This window comes from Hemitrygon akajei, chromosome 7, assembly GCF_048418815.1.
Source record: "Hemitrygon akajei chromosome 7, sHemAka1.3, whole genome shotgun sequence".
In the NCBI taxonomy this organism is placed as follows: Eukaryota; Metazoa; Chordata; class Chondrichthyes; order Myliobatiformes; family Dasyatidae; genus Hemitrygon; species Hemitrygon akajei.
The window spans coordinates 78,870,912-78,895,161 of NC_133130.1; the positions used below are offsets into that span (position 1 = coordinate 78,870,912).

Consider the following 24,250-nt stretch of genomic DNA (forward strand, 5'->3'; position numbering starts at 1 on the left):
TACCTCCAAGTACCCCAAAACCTCATCCTTAATAACAGACTCCAAAATCTTTCCAACCACTGAAGTCAGGCTAAATGGCCTATAATTTGGGAGCCTGCCATGGCTTTATAAGACGTTGCTGGGGCTTTATAAGACATTGGTCAGACCGCATTTGGAGTTTTGGGCCCCATATCTGATAAAGAATGTGCTGGGGAGGGTCCAGAGGAGGTTTACAGGAATGATTCTGGGAATGATGGCCCTGGGCCTGAACTCATCGGACTTTAGAAGAATGGAGGGGGGAAAGAGCTCATTGTAATGTACCAAATATTGCCAGGCTTAGATAGAGTGTACATGGAGAGGATGTTTCCAGTAGTAGGAGAATCTGGGACCACAGGGCAAAGCATCTGAATGAAAGGGTACACTGTTAGAACAAAGATGAGGAGGAATTTCTTTAGCCAGAGAATGGTGAATTTGTGGAATCCATTGCCATAAACCTCTGTTGAGGCCAAATCACTGGGTATATTTGAATGGACTAGTAAGGGTGTCAAAGGGCACAGGGAGAAGGCAGGTGAATCATGCTGAGAGGAAACATAAATCTGCTATGATCAAATGATGGAGTAATCTTGATGGGTCGAATGGCCTAATTTTGCCCTCGTGTTCTATGGACACTTTGTATGATAAGATGGAGTCTTCACCTCACAATCCACCTTGCATCTTTTTTTTGGTAATTTTTTTTTTGTTTATTGCAGTGCATCTTTCTGTGTGTCTGTACTGCACTTGGTAACACCATATTCTGCATTGTTATTGTTTTTACTCTCGATGCATTGATGTGGTTAAATGATCTGTGTGGATGGTCTGCAAATCAAAGTATTTCACAATACCTCAGTACTTGTGATAACACTAAACCAATTACCAATATAAAACGCAGTACGAGAGGCACAAATTTGATCAGTAGTAGATTACGTTGGGGATAACTACGGTGTATTTAGGGAAATTACGCCGATGTGAAGTTTTCCCCAAGATAAATTCGCTGACCATTCAGGCACCGATCCTCCTCAGAGATATCAGAGAAAAATTGCAGCCATGTGACTTTGGCTGTTCATAGAAACCGGAGGACTGTGCGACAGAGGCAATGCAGGGAGCTGTTAATCAATCGGCATCCAAACACGTAACCTAGACTATATTTCACATCTCAGTATATTTTTAAAAAATATTTTTTGTCCTAACTCTGTAAATTACCTTGAACCAACACTAGCACCCAAGACAAGATGATATTCTCCCTAGTGTTTAACCAAAACTGTTATGAAGCGTTAGAATAATCCTAAGCTTCCTTCTGCTCCTTCACCATCGCTCTGATCAATCTTGAATTCAGCTTGTAAACATTTGTGGATTTGACCTGTGACAGTCTAACGTCGCTTAGTGACCATTTATAGCAATTCCACATACCGTTTGACTGTTCTTTTGCAACACAATCCAGTGGTTTCCACGTAGGCATCTCCACCTTGAATATAACTAATGATCTGCCCCCCCGCCAAAGAATTTTGAAGAGATTCACTACAACTACCCTATCTGAAAATAATTTTCTACATTCTCAGATTTAGATGAATTATGAGTCTTGCTTCAAAAGTACACACCTAGAGTACTGCATACAGTTTTATATTCTTTGTTTAAGGAGAGATATATCACACTGGTGGCATTTTGGAGAACGTTAGTTCCTAGGTTGTGAGCAGAGATAGAGTGGGCTCTCAACCCAGCATCTGCTTGGACATTTTTTTTAAAATTTTTTTAAAATATAGAACTGGATAACTATTAGGTAGCAAGCAAGATAAAGCTCATGGAGTTTCTTGACTGTGAAATATTTCTGAATGAAGTGAGATAGAGAGAGATAACTCATGATTGCTGAGCTTTAGTATTCAGGGGGTTGAGTAATGAAGGCTGCACCTACCGTGGTGCCCCATAAAACCATATCACTGGCATGCCTGATACCACACTCTCAAAGCATACATCTTATTTTGAGTCCTCATGAAGGGTTGCAGCCTGATACGTTGACTGTTTGCTCCTTTCCATAGATGCTGCCTGGCCTGCTGAGTTCCTACAGCATTTACATGTGTTCCGGATTTCCTGCATCAGTAGACTTGCTCCTGTTTGTTATCTTGTTTTCAGCTCTGTCATGAGAAGAGATTACCAGGTGAACTTAAAAAAGACTGATGCACTCAAAGCTGCTCTGAGGGAGTCCCAACTTGCTTACCTCCTCTGGCCCATGACAGCTCAAAGTGGAGAAGCAGCGGTCAGAATGGTATTGATATCCCAGGCTCACGTAGGAGGAACACACTGAGGTCCCGTGTAAGTGACAGAAAGGAGGCACCTCCTCCCAAAACACCTACCTACTTGCCCTGTCATTTACCACCAACTCCATTTTGGACGTCTATAGTTCCCCACATTGGCCTTATCACTACTTCATGACCCACAAAGCCAGAGTGAAACAAGTCATTCTTGGGTGTACGGGTCTAACAAGAAGAATATTCTTTAGTTTAGAAGTATTATTGATCATTGAAGCATCAGGTTATGAGGGGGGTTAATGCTGAGAGGATACTCTTTCTTGTGGGAGAAATCTATCGCTAAGAGGTATAGTTTTAGAATAAAAAGTCACCCATTTAGTATAGAAGAAATTCCTCTTCTTCTCTCAAAATTTCACTTATCTTTGGAACTTTCCATTCAGATCTGTGGAAGCCAAATCACTGAAATCAAGGCGCTCAAGGCCAAGGCCAGACCAACCACTAACTGGTGGTACAGGCTCAAGGGGCAATACGACTGACTCCTTTATCCACTTGTCATAATCTTACATTTTTAATTTTAGTGCAGTATTGTTTAATCTTTATGAGAGCAAGTTGTCTATTTTCCCTGTTAGAAGGCCAGAAATTTGTTGAGTTTTTCCAACAAGCATATGTCAACTCTTTACAAAACTGTTGAACACTTGCTCGTGGGTAAAACTCTTGCTTCTGAGACAGGTTTGAATCCCACTCTGGTGATTTAACGACAGGAATTTATAACAATGCTTTATAACAGTACTGAGAAAGTAGTGAACAACTCAAAGGGTGCTACTTTTGCATATATGTCAAACAAAGGCCTCATCCACCAGCTCAGAGTGAAAAGCAAAGATCCCTTTCCGAGACATTTCTGATTAGAAACATAGAAAACCTACAGCACAGTACAGCTCCTTCAGCCCACAATGCTGTGCTGAACATGTACTTATTTAGAAATTACCAAGGGTTACCCATAGCCCTCTATTTTTCTAAGCTCCATGTACCTATCCAGGAGTCTCTTAAAAGACCCTATCGTATCCACCTCCACCACCGTCACCAGCAGCCCATTCCACACACTCACCACTCTCTACATAAAAAACGTACCCCTGACATCTCCTCTGTACCTACTTCCAAGCACCTTAAAACTGTGCCCTCTCATGCTAGCCATTTCAGTCTTGGGAAAAAGCCTTTGACTATCCACATGATCAATGCCTCTCATCATCTTATACACCTCTATCAGGTCACCTCTCATCCTCCGTTGCTCCAAGGAGAAAAAGCCAGGTTCACTCAACCTATTCTCATAAGGTATGATCCCCAATCCAGGCAACATTCTTGTAAATCTCCTCTGTACCCTTTCCATAGTTTCCACATCCTTCCTGTAGTGAGGTGACCAGAACTAAGCACAGTTCTCCAAGTGGGGCCTGACCAGGGTCCTATATAGCTGCAACATTACCTATTGGCTCTTAAACTCAGTCCCACTGTTGACAAAGGCCAATGCACCATATGTTCTTCTTAACGACAGAGTCACCCTACGCAGCAGCTTTGAATGTCCTATGGACTCGGACCCCAAGATCCCTCTGATCCTCCACACTGCCAAAAGTCCTACCATTAATAGCATATTCTGCTATCATATTTGACCTACCAAAATGAACTACCTCACACTTACCTGGGTTGAACTTCATCTGCCACTTCTCAGCTCAGTTTTGTAGCCTATTGATTCCCTGCTGTAACCTCTGTCAGCCCTCCACAATATCCACAACACCTTCAACCTTTGTGTCATCAGCAATTTTACTAACCCATCCCTCCGCTTCGTCATCCAGGTCATTTATAAAAGTCACAAAGAGAAGGGGTCTCAGAACAGATCCCTGAGGCACATCACTGGTCATCGACCTCCATGCAGAATATGACCCATCTACAAACGTACAACCACTCTTTGCCTTCTGTGGGCAAGCCAATTCTGGATCCACAAAGTAAGGTCCCCTTGGATCCCATGCCTCCTTATTTTCTCAATAAGCCTTGCATGGGGTCCTTTATCAAATGACTTGCTGAAATCCATGTACACTACATCTACTGCTCTACCTTCATCAATGTGTTTGCTGTCATCCTCAAAAAATTCAATCAGGCTCGTAAGGCACAACCTGCCTTTGACAAAGCTATGCTGACTATTCCTAATCATATTATGTCTCTCCAAATGTTCATAAATCCTGCCTCTCAGGATCTTTTCAATCAACTTACCTACCACTGAAGTAAGACCACTGGTTTATAATTTCCTGGGCTATCTCTACTCCCTTTCTTGTAAAAGGGAACAACATCCGCAACCCTCCAATCCTCCAGAACCTCTCCCATCCCCATTGATCATGCAAAGATCATTGGCAGAGACTCAGCAATCTCCTCCCTCGTCTCCCACAGTAGCCTGGGGTACATCCCATCCGGTCCTGGTGACTTATCCAACTTGATGCTTTCCAAAAGCTCCAGCACATCCTCTTTCTTAATGTTTTATACGCTCAAGCTTTTCAATCCGCTGTAAGTCATCCCTACAATTGTCAAGATCCTTTTCCATAGTGAATACCGAAGCATTAAGCATCTCTGCCATATCTGATCAAAACTTATTCCTCAACTAACATCACTCATTCAAATTAGCTAATCATTGCTATATTGCTATTTATGGGATTTTACTTTGCACAAATTGGCTGCCACGTGACGTGCATTAACAAAGTGAACACCCTTCAAAAATTACTTCATTTAGCTGTAAAGTTCTTCAGGATATCCAAAGGGGAAAACAACTGTTGTCTTCATTATCTTGCAAAGCATGTGATCTGAAAGTAGTTAACTTTCAGTAGTTAACTCAATGCTCTTCACATTATGAGATAAGTAAAATCAAGTGTAATAGAACAAGCTTAAAATGCTATTTTCACCTTCAGCTATTCTTTCTTACTTTCTCTCAAAAACATAAATCATCTGAGTGAATCGTCCTTAAGTAGGAAAAGCTACATTTTTAACTTTACATTGTTTATATTGACACCAAAAACTTTGGGCCCCAGGAAACCTGAACATTATGGTGTTTTGAAGCAAGCAGGAAACATTTTAATGGCTTTATGAAATTTCAGCCTCAAGCTTTGACACAGAACAAGAAAATGTGCTAACTTACCAACTCAATCACTCAGCTGATTATTTTTGTTTTCAAGTTGTGTCTGTTTCTACAGAGAAGAATACTTGCACCCTTGATTTTCAGTGAGGATGCTAAAATCTCTGGAAAGGTTGTGTTCTTAAACTTACCAAATATCAGAGTTCTGTCATTTTTCATAGACGTTTCAGTCAATTTCATGGAAGTTGAAGATTGCAGGGCACTATTGAAGAGGAGTAAGGGGCCTCTCTCAAGCTACTTGCTTCCAAATAGAAAATAGATTAAACTGAATTACACACAGATTAAGCTGAATTGAAAGCTATGACACAAAATTGCTTCCCACATGATCTAGATGTGCACTAATTAATAAATAACAGGGCAAACTTAACTTCGCCAATTTAAACTCCATCAGCCTTCTTCCAATTATCAGTTAAAGTGTTGTTGCTAATAGAATCAGGTAACATCTGTTTACTGAGAGACAGTTTAGTTTTACCAGAAATACCTGATTCCAAATCCTAATGACAGCTTTGATACAGGCAGGAAAGCAAGGGTTTATTATCTGTGGGACTGGGGGCAAGTGACTGATCTTGAAATTGGGAGATAATGCAACTAAAAAAGATACCAAACAAATGTAGCAAAACTAAATAAAGACAAAGGATCTAAGAATAAGACAGGAAACTATAAGCTTATTCTTAGGCCTGATGTCAGTAGCTGTTGAATTATTGGAATTAATTCAAAGGGACTGGACATACAAGTGCTTTGATAGACAGGGCCTGATTAGGGATAGTCAACATGACTTTGTGTGTGGTAGGTCATGACCAACCAATCTTATAGAGATTTTCAGGAAGGTTACCAGGAATGTTGATGATGGAAAGGCAGTGGGCATTGTCTACATGGACTTTAAGAAAGCCTTTGACAATGTCCTGCACAGGAGGCTGGTCCAAAAGGTTCAGACACTTGACATTCTGGATGAAGTAGCAAACTGCATTCAAAGCGATAGACACAAAATGCTGGAGGAAATTAGCAGGCGGGGCAGCATCTATGGAAGTGAATAGATAGTTGATGTTTTGGGCCAAGACTCTTCTTTAGGACTGAGAAGGGGTAAGATACCAGAATTCACAAGGTGGTGGGGGGGGGGGGAGAGGTGAAAGAGTTTAGCTGGGAGTGATAGGTAATACCAGGTGGGTGGGAAAGGTCAAGGGTTGCAGAAGAAGGAATCTGATAGGAGAGGAGAGTGGACCATAAGAAAAGGGGAGGAGGAGGGGACCCTGGGGGAAGTAATATGCAGGTGAGAAGAGGTAATAAGTTAAGTGGGGAATCAAGGGCAGGGTTGTAATTGTTTACCAGAAAGAGATTCATGCTATTAGGTTGGAGGGTACCCAGACGAAATATAAGGTATTGCTCCTCTACCCTGAGGGTGGCCTTATAGTGGCACAAGAGGAGGCCATGGACTGATATGTCCGAATGGGAATCGGATTTCTGTAGAAGCACCAGTTGCCATAGACAACCCATGAAAGTTTGCAGGTGACGTGTTGCCTCACCTGGAAGGACCTCCTGAGGCCTTGAATAGAGGTGAGGGAGGTGTTATATGGGGGGGGTGTAGCACTTAGGCTGTTTGCAGGGATCAGTGCCAGAGGAAGGTTAGTGGGGAGGGACGAGTGGACAAGGGAATCACATTGGGAGCGATCCCTGCAGAGAGCTGGGGGGAGGTAAAGGTATGTTTAATGGTAGGATGCCTTTGGAGATGGCAGAAGTTGCAGAGGATAATATGTTGGCTGCAGAGGCTGATGGGGTGGTAGGCAAGGACAAGAGGAACTCTGTCACTGTTACATGGTGGGAAGACGGGGTGAGCACAGATGTCTGGGAAATGGAGTAGATGTTGATGAGGGCAGCATCACTAGAGAAGAAAGGGAAACCCCATTCTTTAAAGAGTGAGGACATCTCTGACTTCCTGGAACAGAAAGCCCCATACTGGGAACAGATATGGTGGAGGCCAAAAAACTGAGAAAATGGAGAAAACAGAGGCATTTTTGCAGGAGGTGGGGTGGAAAGGGTATAGTTGTGTTAACTGTGGGGATCAGTAGGTTTATAAAAGATGTCCATTGACAGTTTGTCTCCAGAGATGGAGATAGAGAGATCGAGAAAGGTCAGGGCGGTGTCAGAGATAGACCAAGTGAATTTAAGAGCAAGCTGGAAGTTAGAGGCAAAGTTGATAAAATTGACGAGCTCAGCATGGGTGCATGAAGCAGCACCAATGCAGTTGTCAATGTAGCAGAGGAAGAGCTGGGGAGTATATCTGGGGAAGGCTTTGAACATGGACTGTTCTACGTAGCCAACAAAGAGGCAGGCATAGCTGGCATCCACATGAGTACCCATGGCTACCCTCGAGTTTGGAGTAAGTGGGAGAAGCTGAAGGAAAAGTTGTTCAGGGTGAGGACCAGTTCTGCCAGACGGAGGAGGTGGGTGGTGGTGGAGGGTTTGATTGGTCCTTTTGTCAAGAAAGAAGCAGAGAACTTTGAATTCGACACTGGTTGAGTGCAAGAAATCAAAGAGAGGTAGTAGATAGTTGCCTTTGACTGGAGACTTATGATTAGTGGTGTGCTGCAGGGATCAGTGCTGGTTCCATTGTTGTTTGTCATCTATATAAATGACTTGGATGGTAATGTGGTAAACTGGATCAGCAAATTTGCAGCTGACACCAAGATTGGGGCAGAAGTGGACAGTACTGAAGGCTATCAAAGCTGGAACTGGAATCTGTACCACCTGAAAAATGGCAAATGGAATTTAATGCAGACAATTGTGCAATTGGGGGGGGGGGTGCAACTAGGGTAGGGCATACACAGTGAACGGTACAGTATAAGGAGTGCAGTGGAACAATTGAATCAGGAAATACAAACCCATAATTCCTTCAAAGTTGTGCCACAGGTAGTTAGGGTTGTAAAGAGAGCTTTTGGCATATTGGCCTTCATAAATCAAAGTACTGAGTACAGGAGTTGGGATATTATGTTAAAGTTGTACAAGAAGTTGGTGAGGCTAAATTTCAAGAATTGTGTGCAGTTCTGGTCACATAACTGCAGGAATGATATCAATAAGATTATCTTACTGATCAATAAGACAGCAAGTAACAGCAGCAGATGTACAAAGGACATGCACAGACTCAATCCCCTTGGGGCGATTGGGCCAGATAATATTCCAGGCCATGTGCTCAGGGAGTGTGTACACCGGCTCACTGATGTCTTCGCAGAACACTTCACTCATCAAGGCTGCTGTCCCTATTTGCTTTGAATCAGCCACCATCATCCCTGTACCAAAGAACTTTACATCTTCCTAACTAAACAACTACCACCTGGTGGCACTGGTGCAAATCATTATGAAGTGCTTTGAGTGGCTGGTAATTGCACACATTAGAAACTCTGTTCCTGCCACATTGGACACTCACCAATATGCTTACCACAGGACTACTCTACAACAGATGTCGTAGCATCTGTCATGCAACTGGCTCTGACACACCTAGAAAACAATGATACTTATGTCAGAATGCTGTTTCTGGATTTCAGTTTGGCATTCAACACTACTATCCTGCAGACCTTGGTGAACAAACTCCTCTTCGATCTAAATACACCATTGTGCAACCAAGAGTAAGACTTTCTAACAAACAGACCTCAGATAGACAACTGCTTCTGCCTCTCCATTACCCTCAATGTAGATGCCCCCGAGGGCTGTGTACAAAGCCTAGTGCTGTACACTCTGCTCACAAATGACTGCATGGCCAAACATCTGAGTAATCACATTGTCAAGTTCGCTGAGTACATGACTGAGGGCGTACAGGAGTGAGATATGCCAACTAGTGGAATGGTGCCGCAGCAAAAACCTGGCACTCAATGTCAGTACGACGAAAGAGCTGATTGTGGACTTCAGGAAGGGCAAGACGAAGGAACACATACCAATCCTCATAGAGGGATCAGATGTAGAGAGAATGAGCGGTTTCAAGTTCCTAGGTGTCAAGGTCTCTGAGGATCTAACCTGGTCCCAGCATATTGATGTAGTCATAAAGAAGGCAAGGCAGCGGCTATACTTTATTAGGAATTTGAAGCGATTTGGCATGTCAACAAATACGCTCAAAAACTTCTATAGTTGTACCATGGAGAGCATTCTGACAGGCTGCATCACTGTCTGGTATGGAGGGGCTACTGCATAGGACCGAAAGAAGCTGCAGAATGTTGTAAATTTAGTCAGCTCCATCTTGGGTAGTAGCCTACAAAGTATCCAGGACAACTTTAGGAAGTGGTATCTCAGAAAGGCAGCATCCATTATTAAAGACCTCCAGCACGCAGGGCACGCACTTTTCTCACTGTTACCATCAGGTCGGAGGTACAGAAGCCTGAAGGCACACACTCAGTGATTCAGGAACAGCTTCTTCCCCTCTACCATCTGATTCCTAAATGGACTTTGAAGCTTTGGACACTACCTCACTTTTTTTTTAATATACAGTATTTCTGTTTTGGCACATTTTAAATAGTCTATTCAATATATGCAATTGATATACTTGTTTATTTATTATGTTTTATTTTATTTATTATTATTATTTTCTCTCTCTCTCTCTGCTAGATTATGTATTGCGTTGAACCGCTGCTGCTAAGTTAACAAATTTCGCGTCACATGCTGGTGATAATAAACCTGATTCTGATTCTGGTGGGGTTCATCACCAACAATGATGAGATGACCTACAGGGAGGAGGTGGTAGAGCTTGAGACCTGATGCTGGGCAAATAACCTCTTCCTTAATGTCAACAAGAGAAAGGAGACAGTCATTACTCACAGCTCCCTTTACATTGGGGGAACAGCAGTGGGAACTGCTTGCAGTTTCAAACTCCTGGGGGTGCACATCACACACAACCTTTCATGGTCCCAGAACAGAACCTACACAGTCAGGAAAGCGCACCAATACCTCTACTTTCTCAGGAGGCTGAAGAGCGCTGGACTTTGCACATCCATACTCACATCATTCAACAGATGCACAGTAGAGAGCATCCCAACATGCTACATCACTGCTTGGCACGGCAGCTGCACTGCGGCGGACAGGAAGCTCTGCAATGGTAGTCAAAACTGCCAAATGCACCACCGGCACCAGCCTACTCACCATCAAGGACATACATACAGAAAGGTACTGTAAAAGCCTAAGGACATAGTGGGAGGGTATAGAAGGCTGTAGCCCCGGTGGAGTTCATGGGACGAAGCCGAATAACAATTTAGCATGGACTGATGGGCCAAATTGCCTGTACTGTGGTGTAGTGCTCTTTGTACTTGTCAAAGTACAAAGAAGTAAACGGGATATGGCTGGGCAATGATTCAGTCACTGCTATGATGGCTGGCATTGTCCATCTATACTTCTGCACATGCACTCATAGAAACATTACAGTATCTACAAAATATCAATCTCTTCTACATTTCTCACCAATCCTACAAATGTACCAACAAACAGGTTCTTCTAATTTTTGTCTTTTGTTCATCCCTGATTCTACTTGCAACTCTGTTCAAGCTATTTGTAAATGGAACTTTTGCAAGCTCATGCTTAATTTTCCCTGACATTGGCAAGTTAGAGTATGGATTAACTATTCCACCCAGAGGATGGAGACAAATTTGTTGAGTTGCCTTGGGACATTCTTATACCTGACTTAACTGTGAGTTGGCACCAGAGCCACATTTTCAATATGTAAATATACATACTGAAGGGAGGAGAACTTCAATTATGAGGAAAGGCTGTCAAAGTTAGGAAGGCTTTCTTTGAAAGGCTAAGAGGTGACCTAATAAAGGAATTCAAGATAGAGGTGTTTTGATGGAACATTTAGAAAACTGTATCCTTTCAAAAAACAAAAATCATGAATTTAAAATCAGCAGCAAAACGACGAGTGGAAAAATGAAGTGAAATCCTTTAGAACTGCGATTTAAATGAAAAGGAGGTAAAAGCCATAAGTTAAAGGAGGTCGTAATATTATTAAAGGCAAGGTACAAACCAGGGTAAATATAAACAATGGCCAAATAACACTGGTCATTCAGCAAATAGCAGAGTCAAGGTAGGCCAAATGGCCTCCTCCTCTGCCCTAAGCTTCTTTGATCCTATAATTTATGGCAAATGGGAACATTTTAGAGCATGTTCAGGTTATATTTAAACCCAGTCCTGGGCTTGTCTGGCAGTTCCTTATGAGCATTTACCAGCAGAGAAGATGGTGAAGATTTTCTGATCTGTTCTATCTGTTTAATCTCACCTCTACTGAAGCCCACAGTTGCTGAGACCTGTTGGTGCCACTTACCTCTCTACCTTCTGTTGAAATAATTCATCGGGTGATATTTCCAGTGCCTGAGATCAGGAACCTCTTATGGAAAATCACAGTACAGTACAAATTTAATCCATCTCCATAGCAAAATTCTTACCAACTTTTAGAGTTACCTTCATTGTATCCACTGCCATCCTATATTTGCACAAGTGTATAAATAGTTTTATTAAAATCCCCAAATCATTAAACATATTAAATTTGTTTAAAATGAATACATATTTTTGTCAATTGAACTGGCAGTGGGTTTTGATAAAGGAATGTCTGCATTGAGTTGAAGGAAGTCCATTTTATCAGTGAGAATGAATTGTTGGAAGAGCTCAGATATTAAGTCAGGCAACGTCATTCAGGAAAGATTCAGGCTTGGGTAGATCATATGTCTACCACAGCACTGTTTTTAACTTGACACGGTGGTAAATAAATGCACCTTCCTTTGATCTTCGGGACTTCCTGGGTAGACTGGACGATTAGGTAAACATCAGCTGCCTTCATCCCGTAGGAAAATGTAATCTTAGCTGGAGTTATAGTGGGAGTGGCATTCACTAACTGAACGCATCACGGACTGCTGTGCTTTAAACAAAACAGGGAGGAAAGAAACGGAAATTTATCATGCGCCGCTGTCTCACCTCAAAATGAGAAGTCCAACAGTGGCTTCGGAGGAAAACTTTAAAAAAAATAGACTCGAATGCTGCAAATGACAGGCAGCTTAGACGGCGCGGGCATGCCTGACAATATGAAGCTGATCTGTGTGTTTTTGCCTCGAAGGGTCAACAGCTGGTCCCCGCAGGCAGTCACTGATCAAACGCTTGTGGGAACGAGTCTCCGTCTGGAAGTGAGGCACTGATAAAAGATCCAGGTTGAAACATTTCACACGCATGAAATAGTGCGCGGGGAGGGAGTCGAGGTGTAGCGGAGGAAGGAAAACCTCCAGGTTATACGTGAACATTCCAGATACGATTTATTCGAAGATTTGCTTTTCATTAAGATTAATGAATACTCTCTTCTTTGCTCAGCTGGCACATGGTCCAAATGGTATCTAAAATAAGCAAACCACATGAAGCGCTGTGTGTGTGTGAGTGAGAGAGAGAATGTGCGTGTCTCTGCGGCTCAATAAATACTGTACAAAAATAATGCAGACTTTAAAAATCTGAAGAACATTGTTTAGAATAGGCTTCAATAAGAAAATTCTCTAAGACAATTTTACAAAGCGAGATCTGCATCATTTTTTTCTGTATTTAACACAAGCTAAATTTTTATAAACAATTTAGAGGGATTTAGAGAACAGATGAAAAAACGATGGGGGGGGGGACTATAAAAGTGCCACTTCCTTTGTTTATACTTTGATTCACTGAAAATGACTCCAATCCCGAGAATGCTTTGAATGCTGTGGGCTATCTCCACCAACAACTCCCCACCCCCACCAGTCCCTCGATCAGAATTAAACAAATGTGCCTCTCTTTGATTGCCTGGATTCAAAAAAAGGCGGGGGGTGGGGGGGGGGGCACAAGCCTTCCCTTTGAACTGCGAGCCTGGCGCTGCCAAAGGAACGGTCCTCAGAAGTTTGGAGCAGTCAAAAGGAAAGTATCGACAAGGTGCCAAGTGACTGTTGTGTGGTATTTTTATGCCTTGGGTGCGCATATCCAGTGAACTGAATGTCTGTCCTCAAACGGAAACAAAATAGCTTCTCCAGAAAGTATTCAGTCTACTAATCCGCGCCCAGGAGAGAACCTGCTTTTAATACTCTCTGGCTTCCTCAAACTGTCTTTTGTATACTTCATCTGAGGGGTTATCTGTGCATTTTAGACCATTATTTGGAGGTCTGACCTCATTGTACCTGCTCCAGTCCCCTTTGCAAATTATCCACGGAAGGATATCCACTTTGTAATGCAGCTCCGCTGAGAACTCGGTGCTAATGAGGTTTGGAGTCCCCCCGCCTTTACCCCGTGTGATGAGCTGCAAGTTCTCATCATAGCAACAATGCTGGGCAGCCAGCGTTGTGCTTTCCAGGGAGAGCATAGAGCGAATGCAGTAACGTGCGGTTGGCTTGTAGATTTCCAGGCGCTCTTTGGGGCCACTTGCATCTTTCCAGCGAAAGTCCTTGCGTTTGGCTCGATCGTAGATATCGGTCGTGCTATAGGCAATCTCAGTTGGATAGGAGCAAGGGCAGCTGGGGAGGTCATTCACAACTTTATGCATGTATTTCTTCAGGAATTCACTTTTACAGTTCATCCATCTTTCGCAGCTGTCTGTATCTGATTGGGTAGAATTTGGTAAAGGGAAAAAGGGGAATAATCATAAAGTTAGCATTCAATTCAAAGGGGCATTTCACCATTGTAGAAAACCATTTCAAGGCCTGCATGAAACCCATTACTGAATAGCTATGATATTCCCCCGAAATGTTTGCAAGACAAGCCATTTTTATTAGTAACACACACACACACACACACACACACAAAATGCTTCGGCCAGGCAGCATCTATGGAAAGGAATAAAGAGTCGACATTTTAAGCCAAGATCCTTCATCAGTATATAAGTTATGTGCAGACATGATAGTTTTTGCAATTGCACTGAATGACTGTTCTGGGGATTAAAAAAAAGACTTCACAAATACTGGTACGTTAAGCTTTTTCCCCCCTCAATTATACTTAATTTTACTTCAGAACAATTGATCATTAAACTGGAAATTAGTAATAGAATCAGAGACAGGAGTCAGTTCTGCCATTCAATGAGATCACTGCTAATCTGTGACCCAACTCCACCCACCCTTCTTGGCTTCACATCATTCAGCATCTATGCCTTGTGGGAAAAAAAAGTTATTTGTGCCAATATAATGATGAATTGAGGTAACATCTAATGCATTTTGTTGGAGTGAATTCCACCATTCCATGAAAGAAAGAAAAAAAAAACAGCTAGCCAACTAGCTTCTCTTACTTTGATTCTGAACTTTGGGTGTAGGAAATGCCTCAGCTATTTCAAAATATCCACTTAATCTGATTCCATCGATAAAGAAGTTAAAATGGGAGACCACAGAAACATTTATCACGCTGATGAACTGCAATGTTCTCTTGCAAAGCACAGAAAGATGCAAAATAATGCAGCTTCTGCAGATCACTGTGATTTCTATTCATCTTTTGATGTTCAACAGGAATACCACTGCCTAATCACCCACCATTAACATTCTGGGGGTGGTCACTACCAACCAGAAACCTAACTGCACAAGTACAGAGGGCTCAAGGGCTGGGTGTTCTGCAGCAAGTAACTTGCGTCTTGATCCCTGCTAAACTTTTCTTCAAGTCAAGTCAAGATAAGTCAAGTTAAGTCACTTTTATTATCATTTTGACCATAACTGCTGGTACAGTACATAGTAAAAATGAGACAACGTTTTTCAGGACCATGGTGTTACATGACACAGTACAAAAAACTAGACTGAACTACATTAAAAAAAATACAGAGAAAGCTACACTAGACTACAGACCTACACAGGACTACATAAAGTGCACAAAAACAGTGCAGGCATTACAATAAATAATAAACAGGACAATAGGGCAAGGTGTCAGTCCAGGCTTCGGGTATTGAGGAGTCTGATAGCTTGGGGGAAGAAACTGTTACATAGTCTGGCCGTGAGAATCCAAATGCTTCAGAGTCTTTTCCCAGACAGCAGGAGGGAGAAGAGATTGTATGAGGGGTGCATGGGGTCCTTCATAATGCTGTTTCCTTTGCGGATGCAGCGTGTAGTGTAAATGTCCATGATGGCGGGAAGAGAGACCCTGATGATCTTCTCAGCTGACCTCACTATCCGCTGCAGGGTCTTGCGATCCGAGATGATGCAATTTCCGAACTACGTTGCATAAATCAGAACCATGAAGGAATACTTGACTGGATGAGGAGACTCAACACCATCCCGGGCAAAGCAACCTGCCTACATACTACCCCGTCCAATGTCCCAAACATTCCTTCCCTGTTCTACTGATGTACCACAGTTACACTCTACACCTTCTTCAAAATGGTAGCTCAGTAAGGTAGACTTGAAAATGTAATTGTCTTTTATTTAAATCTAGTGAATCAAAACCTGGCATTCACTCATTCACTGTGGGATTACCTTCATGACATGGATTTCAATAGCCACCACAGCTTTCTCAAGAGCAAACAGGGATGTGTAATAAATGTTTATCTCATTCATGTATGCCTGCATTCCAAATTTAAAATCAATATCATTCTGCCACCAGGAGTTTGGAAATCCTCAAAGATTGCTGCAGTGGGGCTGTTTTCCTTATTTTCCCTCAAGTCTTCCACATGGAGAAGTCTGTGGCATCAGTTTACAGCAGTAGCACTGACTCAACCCATGGAGACATCCGGCTGTGAATCACCCGGGGTGTGCCACATTTGGAACCTAATGGCCTTCATTATCATGCCATCCTGTTAATTAAATCCTTACAAAGATAGCACTTATACAAAACCAGTTCTTGCAATAAGGGAAACACATTTTAAGAGGTAACTGACCATGATGTATCAATTCTGTTGTGATTTTACATCTGACATCTCCATGACTCAGTTTTTGTTTTAGGTAAATTGGAACAATACAATGTCAAAGATGAAAGGAAAAGTTTCTTGTGTTTTTGTACGTGCAAAGGTACGTAGTACATCACTAATGATATCAGATTCTCAGTACTGTAACACTTGGATAAATATCAATAAATTAAGGTTGGTTTTATGCCTCACTGCCATATCAGCTTCATGCTTCTTGGAAATAACATATGAATGTAAAGCCATTTACCTCTCAAAGCAGTTATGCATTTGATGAGATCATAGCTTTTATGTATATTAGCTCCATAAACCACCCTTTATTGCTTAGTATACACTATATTCTTAACAGGCATCTATCAAATTTGAAATGAAGTTTCAAAAGTGGCAATGGGAAAGAGTACCAAACATGAAACACAGTGCTGCAGGAGTTTCCGAGCTTCACATATCAAAGGTTTATTTCTAATTTTAAAGAAAACATTTCCTAGTTCAAGATTCCATAATCAGTGGAAATTGGTCTTTTCTACTGAACTTTTAGGTCTGAATTACTTGAAACAGATATGATCAAATCACTCCTTATCCTTCAGCAAACACCAGTCAAGTTTATGTAGTTATTTGTTGTCATTAACTTTTTGCTGTCTAGTATGATGCTGCGCTCTTGCCAAGGAGAGCTTATGTTTCCTAAGGCGCAGTGCCTGAACTGCCTCCTGTATTCCTAGCATAGTGCATCCAGGGCTTTCCACAGCCTAGGAAAAAACTCTTTCTCTGTGATCCTGTCCTTGAGATACACAGGCCATTGTTCTATTCACCTTTTTAAATTTGTCTGCACCCTTCAATGATGCTTGAGTCTCATTGGATGTCCACTACTTCAATCTTTCCATATTTGAAAATACTAGCATTTAATATTTTCATGCCCAGCTTAGATGACCACACCTTCCTCCATTGTAATGATTTTGCCACAATTTTACCCATGCAATAAATCTATTTACAATTTTCATACCTCACTTTGGGCAAAACTATCACCTTACCTATTCCAAACAATTCCGTCGCATTTATGTCTTCACCTCCAGCCATTAGGCTCATCTCTGTTGCAGCAGTCTTGAAAGTGTCTTCAATTCCTTCGGAGGGGAAAGAAAGATAAACAAGATTTTTTTTAAATTGGAATACTTAAAATAGGGAGAGAAGGAAACAAGATTTGTATTTCTATGGCATCTATCTTGGCACATTAAGATCCAACCAAGTCCTTCTGAAGTGCAGTCACTGTACTACAAGAAACAGAGTAACCAAGTTACATATGGCATGCTCCCACAAGCAGCGATGTGATAAATGTCCAGGTAGTTCAGCAATAGTGATTAATCGTCAAACTCTAAACATCGAAGATAAATCCCACTCTTCAAATAGTGACTTGGAATATATCTGCTGGGAGGTCTACAGTATTTAACACCTCAGCTGAAGGACCATCCCCAAAAATTGGCCTCCTTCAATTTGTGCGTGCACGCATCTGGGCCCACAACCTTCTGACCCTGGTAAGAGTTACCCAGTACTGTCATGAGGGAACGCATTAAAGCCTGAATTGGTCAGGAAAATACGACCGGTGCCTCAACAGGACAGAATTTGGACATTCATGTCTCTATGCTGCTAATCAGCAGCATCAATTGGAGGTTTGACAAGTTTGTAACTAGTTGCTAATTAGCAGGCCCGATTACAGTGCTGGTGGAACGCAGCAGGCCAGGCAGCATCTATATCAACGTCGACAGCACTTCTCCCTATCGATGCTGCTTGGCCTGCTGCGTTCCACCGGCATTTTGTGTGTGTTGTTTGAATTTCCAGTATCTGCAGATTTCCTCGTGTTTGCCTTACAGTGCAGTAATCTGCTTTTTATTTGAAATGGACACGCGGGAACATTTCCACCTACCCTCTATCCACACACTTTGGTGCAATTCACCGAAGGTGCAGTTCAAGAATAGACTTGCGAAGAAGGCTACGTTGATTAAAATATCTTGAATTATTTTAGCAATTGATAGATTCCAGTTCAGACTGCTGTGCCGTCTAAATATGGCTGGATTTTAACCAGTTTCCCTTTCGCTAATGCTGGCAGAACAAAGTCCAAATGTATTTTTATAATGCGTCTGCTGAAAGACTTTACTTTCTCATTAGTTGCATTAGTCAGAAAGAAGAAAGTATTTGTATTAATATGGAGTGCCTTTGATGACATCCCAACTATTTATACAATCAATAAAGGAAGTTTGAAGTGTAGTTGCTGTTAAACTGTAGCAGCCAAGTGGACCACAGCAGGCTCCTACAATCAGCAGTAAGATAAACAGCCAGACTCTCTGTTCCAGTGGTATTGCCTGAGAGATAAATTTCGGGCTGGACCCAAGGGAGAACACGGTCCCTGCTCTATCAGATGGGTTTTGTGCTCAAGTGTCTGAAGTAGGCCTTATGCCCATGGACTTCTGAGCTGCAGTTAACAATGAATAACTGTCTCTACGGTAGAGTGATGAGGTATTTTACATACCCTAAGGTGGCAATCAAGACTTGCACTGAGTGTCAGCCCTGATTTCTGAGCTCAAGGCTCTGGAACGGAACTACTGAGAGCAGCTGCCTTCAAAATGGGAGCCTAATGTTAGATGTAAAAACTGAATCAACTATCTATAATTTTGTATTCATACCAAGAAAAGCTTAAAGTCACTCTTCAGTTCTATAAGAAGAAAATTAGTAACTCGTACATATTTTCAAAGTTGTAATAATGCCTTGGCCACCACGGTTTCCCTTTGAACCTATTGCAGAAACCTTAATTGGTGAGAGTACAAAAGAAGTTACTTAGTAATTAGTTAGAAAGTCCTTAAGAAGGAACTAGAGCTAAATTACTGTGTCTGAGGTGTGTGACATGTGCTGTGCGTTGGATGACAGAAACTACAAAAAAATGGATTTGGTTTGGTTTTCTCCATCAGGAGTAACATTTTGAAATTTTAAAATGTGAAAATAATGTGCAGCACTGAGCTAACTGGTTTGCCCACAGAAGGCAAAGAGTGGTTGTAGACGGGTCATATTCTGCATGGAGGTCGATCACCAGTGGAGTGCCTCAGGGATCTGTTCTGGGACCCTTACTCTTCGGGATTTTTATAAAGGACCTGGATGAGGAAGTGGAGGGATGGGTTAGTAAGTTTGCTGATGAAACTAAGGTTGGAAGTGTTGTGGATAGTTTGGAGGGGTGTCAGAGGCTACAGCGGGACATTGATAGGATGCAAAACTGGGCTGAGAAGTGGCAGATGGAGTTCAACCCAGATAAGTGTGAAGTGGTTCATTTTGGTAGGTCAAATATCATGGCAGAATATAGTATTAATGATAAGACTCTTGGCAGTGTGGAGGATCAGAGGGATCTTGGGGATCCATAGGACGCTCAAAGCAGCTGCGCAGGTTGACTCTGTGTTTAAGAAGGTGTATGGTGTATTGGCCTTCATCAATCGTGGAATTGAATTTAGATGCCGAGAGGTAATGTTGCAGCTATATAGGACCCTGGTCAGACCCCACTTGGAGTACTGTGCTCATTTCTGGTTGCCTCACTACAGGAAGGATGTGGAAGCCATAGAAAGGGTGCAGAGGAGATTTACAAGGATGTTGGCTGGATTGGGGAGCAAGCCTTATGAGAATAGGTTGTGTGAACTCGGCCTTTTCTCCTTGGAGTTATGGAGACCTGATGGAGGTGTATAAGATGATGAGAGGCATTGATTGTGTGGATAGTCAGAGGCTTTTTCCCAGGGCTGAAATGGTTGCCACAAGAGGACACAGGTTGAAGGTGCTGGGGAGTAGGTACAGAGGAGATGTCAGGGGTACGTTTTTTACTCAGAGAGTGGTGAGTGCGTGGAATGGGCTGCCGGCAATGGTGGTGGAGGCGGATACGATAGGGTCTTTTAAGAGACTTTTGGATAGGTACATGGAGCTGGGTGAAATTGACTCTTAAAATATGGAAAACCACTATAAAAAAATATAATCTAGAGGGAGATATTGCAATTCTTAAATGGTGTGCATATGACTCTGATTTTACACCAAATAAATTGGATGCTAGATTTAAGGACTGGACAGCTAAAGGAAGAACAGTTCTTTGCAACATAATGAAAGAAGGAACACTGTTCAGTTTTGAAATGCTTAAAGAGAAACACTTAATAGAAAACAAGATTTTTATCGGTATTTACAGATGCAACAATATGTTAATAAGACGCTTTAAAATGTAACCAAGGCAAACACATGCTTGATAGAGCTCTTTAGAAAAGCATATAATTCAGATAATGGTAGTAGAATCATTTCAAGCATTCGACTTCATACATTAAAACAAAATGGGAGAAGGAAGGAGGGATAATTATATCTGAGGAAGAATGGACAACAATATGGAGATATCAATGGAAGTGTACCAATTCACAGAAATGTAGAGAGTTTGGATGGAAAAACTTGATAAGATATTTTATTACACCCTCTCAGAAATCCCATTATGATAGTAACCTCCCTGTTTGCTGGAGAAATTGTGGACATCAAAATGCAAATCATTATCATATTTTTTGAGACTACCCTTTTATCAAAAAATATTGGAGGGGGATACACAATGCCCTACAAGACATCTTTAAATGTGAAATACCCTTGGAGAGTAAGACCATATATTTTGGATATATACCTCAAGAATGGTTGAAAAGAGATAAATATTTAATGAATATACTGTTGGTGGCTGGTAAAAAGACTCTTACTAGGAAATGGTTATCACAGGAGAGCCCAACTTTAAATACATGGATGGAAATTACAATGGACATTTACAAAATGCAGAAGATAACAGCATCTGTTAATCATAAGCTGGAACAATTTGATTCATACTGGGAAAAATGGTTTAACTACATAATGCCTCATAGGCCTGATTTTATTCTCACAAATCAATGAATCTGTTGTAAAAAAAAAGATCACTCCCTACTCGTACATAGTTCTTTCCTTTTGCTTGTTTTTTCTTTCCACTCCTTTCTATAAGTGTATACCCCAGATAAATACTTTGTGGAGATTTTGTGATATATATATATAATTATATGATATATATGTACAATGTCTGAAATGCACCTTATGGAAATGTTTGTTTGATGAACTTCAATAAAAAAATAAATTACAAAAAAAAAGTAGAGGGCTATAGGTAAGCCTAGTAATTTCTAAGGTAGGGACATGTTCCTAAAGGGCCTGTATTGTGCTGTAGGTTTTCTATGTTTCTAATGTTTTCTTCAACCTGGAATATAAAGGGTAAACATTATGAGGCTCTGAGCCTTTGGAAGAATTTTGCATACAGCTCTGTTATATTGATACGCCACGAGTATTGCAGACTGTAATTTTTCTCCAATAATTTCTCAAGACAGAGATTGATGGGCTGCATGCCAGAGTTTGCCAAGGTGCACAAACAGTGTTGACAGCATTTCGGCACAGCAGTTTACTCTAAGCCAATGGGAATAATTTTCCTCTAGCAAAAACACCAGCAGACATTAATTTTGAAGGACTTGTCAATGGAAGTAACTTGTTTATTTTGGAGATCCTGGAAAAATTAGAGCACTATGATTTACACTCCACTGGCATCAGCTGTGGGTCAGTAGGCAGTGCCATGTTAGGAGGGCGTGGTTTCCAACCCTGCTCCAAGCACAGGAATGTGGGCAGTTAGCAAAATGTAATACTGAGGGCCAGATATCAAAACCTCAGTCCTGCCTGAATTATCGGGCACCTACACAAGACTCCAGGGGACTGTTATTAAGATGAGCAGGAAGTCTTTGTAATAGTGCCTTGTTTGATGAATTAATGAATGATGAGCACTGAACTCCAGTCTCCTGGCCAATATTAATCCATCAATCAGCATCACCAAAGAGATTATCTGCTCATTATCCCAGTCACAAGTCCCCTTTGGCCACTGCACTTCCTCCTTCCCACAATGACTACTCTTCAGCAGAGCTTCATTGGCTGCAACGTGTCCATGGACATCCCAGGACAGGTGCCTCTGCCTAAACAGGTGCATTCTGTAGATGCTGGAAATCCAGAGCAACACACAAAATGTTGGAGGAACTTAGCAGATCAGTCAGTGTCTCCAGAGGGGATAAAACAGTCGGCATTTCGGGCTGAGTCCCTTCATCAGGACTGGAAAGGAACGGGACTGAAACCAGACAAAGAAGTTGGGGGAAGGGGAAGGGGAAGGAGTACAAGCTGGCACGTGATAGGTGAGACCAAGTGAGGGGAGAAGGTGGGTGGGTAGGGAACTGTAGGAATGTTTTGTTTCATTGCTACAGTTTTACCGCAGTGGCCAGTTACCACGGCAAATTTCACCTCGACATGATAGGCTTGCACTTCCCTAATCCCGGTCTGACCCTGAGTCACTGCTCCAGATATTTCCAAAATAAACATTTCATGGAGAAATGTATGTCAGTACTTGCAGTGCCATGGTGGTTGTGGTGGAGGGTTGGAAATCCCTCTGGTGGTTATGGTAGCATTCCCGAACTATGGAGGGAATCAGAATCAGGTTTATTATCACTGACAAATGTAGTGAAATTTGTTCTTTTGCAGCAGCATTACACTGCAATACATTTAAAAAATTACTACACATTAAAATAAGAAATATATTTAAAAAGTGGAAAGAGCAAAATAGTGAGGTAATATTCATGGATTTATGGTTTGCTCTGAAATATGATGGAAAGGAAGAAACTGCACTTGAAAAGCTGAGTGTGTGTCTTGCAGGCTCCCAGATGGTAGCAATGAGAAGGAATCATGTCCTGAGTGGTGGGGGTCCTCAGCGATGGATGCTGCCTTCTGCTGGACCACATCTAATTCTTTGAAATAGCCTTAGAACATTGGTGAGGGAAGTGATTATCACTTGAGAGGGAAAGAAGGCAGCTGCCCATATCTAGAAGGACCATCACCCGCTGGAGGAACTAAGGGAGTCAGGTAGCATCTGAGGGGAATAGGTATTTGACATTTTGGGTCAAGACCCTTCACATCAACTGAAAGACAGAGGAGAGATAACCAGTATAAAAACTATGCAGGGAAGGGATGGAGCAAGAGCTGGCAGGTGGATCCAGGTGAAGGGGGTGATAAGCAAATGAAGGAGGTGGGAGTGACAAAAGGGCGGAAGTAGATACATCTCTTAAGAGTGGAATGGATTATTTTTCACTTTGGACTTGTCCTATACCATTGTTTACATCTACCACAAAATCATTGCTGGCATCATTGACACCTCTAGGCACCATTTACATCTCCTTCGGCTTTTTTTTTTGATTACCATTTACATCAGATTTCCCAAAAGACACAATAATGCTAGATAATTTCTGCTCTAATGTTTTAAGGTTGTATGATTTCCATCTAACTCCAAGATTCACACCCATGATTAAAAAAAAGTGGGTACTGGCAAGGTCACTTCCTGCATTTCTTCAGAAAATCTAAATTACAGAGACGCTATACCACTAGTTTGTATCAGTGATGCTCCAATGGTCACATTGAATTACAAGAAGCTTGCGTTAGAATTCAGTTTTAACATAAAATGGGATCACTCTGCAGCAGAGTGTAAAACAAACGTTAGTGACATAAAATCTCACTATATGCATCAGTCCTTATTTTTATGATTTTGCATTTCCTAGTAGGAGGTGCCCAGGTATCCATTAAAGGCTAGATAGAATTCTCCTGCAATTATGCCTATTTTGCACCAGATTTACACTTGTCATTTTTTCCTAATGAATATGAAAATAAGCTGATCCAGGAAACACTCAAGCAAATACCTTATTGTAGTGCACTCTTGCCTCTGAGTGAGAAAGCTCTGTGTTCTGGTCCTGCACCAGAGGCCTGAGCACCTAACTCTAACTTGACATCTCTATAGGATCCCAACATAAAAGATCCTGTTGTACCAAAACCAGAAGTACTAGCCAATCAAGCAGCATCTGTAGAAAGATAAACCAGTTAATGTTTCAGGTCACCCCTCCACTTTTCCTACCATTC

The 24,250-nt window shown here is 41.7% G+C and overlaps 1 protein-coding gene across 1 annotated transcript in view; it reads right to left on the reverse strand.

Annotated features, from left to right (window-relative positions):
• Positions 1-11,880: 11,880 nt before the first annotated feature.
• ism1 (isthmin 1) overlaps positions 11,881-24,250 on the reverse strand; it is a 94,803-nt gene continuing 82,433 nt past the window's right edge. Inside the window, exons 5-6 of the mRNA XM_073051277.1 lie at positions 17,287-17,376; positions 11,881-13,989 (exon numbers count right to left, since the gene is read on the reverse strand). Of these exons, the coding sequence (XP_072907378.1) occupies positions 13,472-13,989; positions 17,287-17,376 (608 nt within the window). The 3' untranslated portion in view covers positions 11,881-13,471. The remainder of the gene's footprint in view (positions 13,990-17,286; positions 17,377-24,250) is intronic.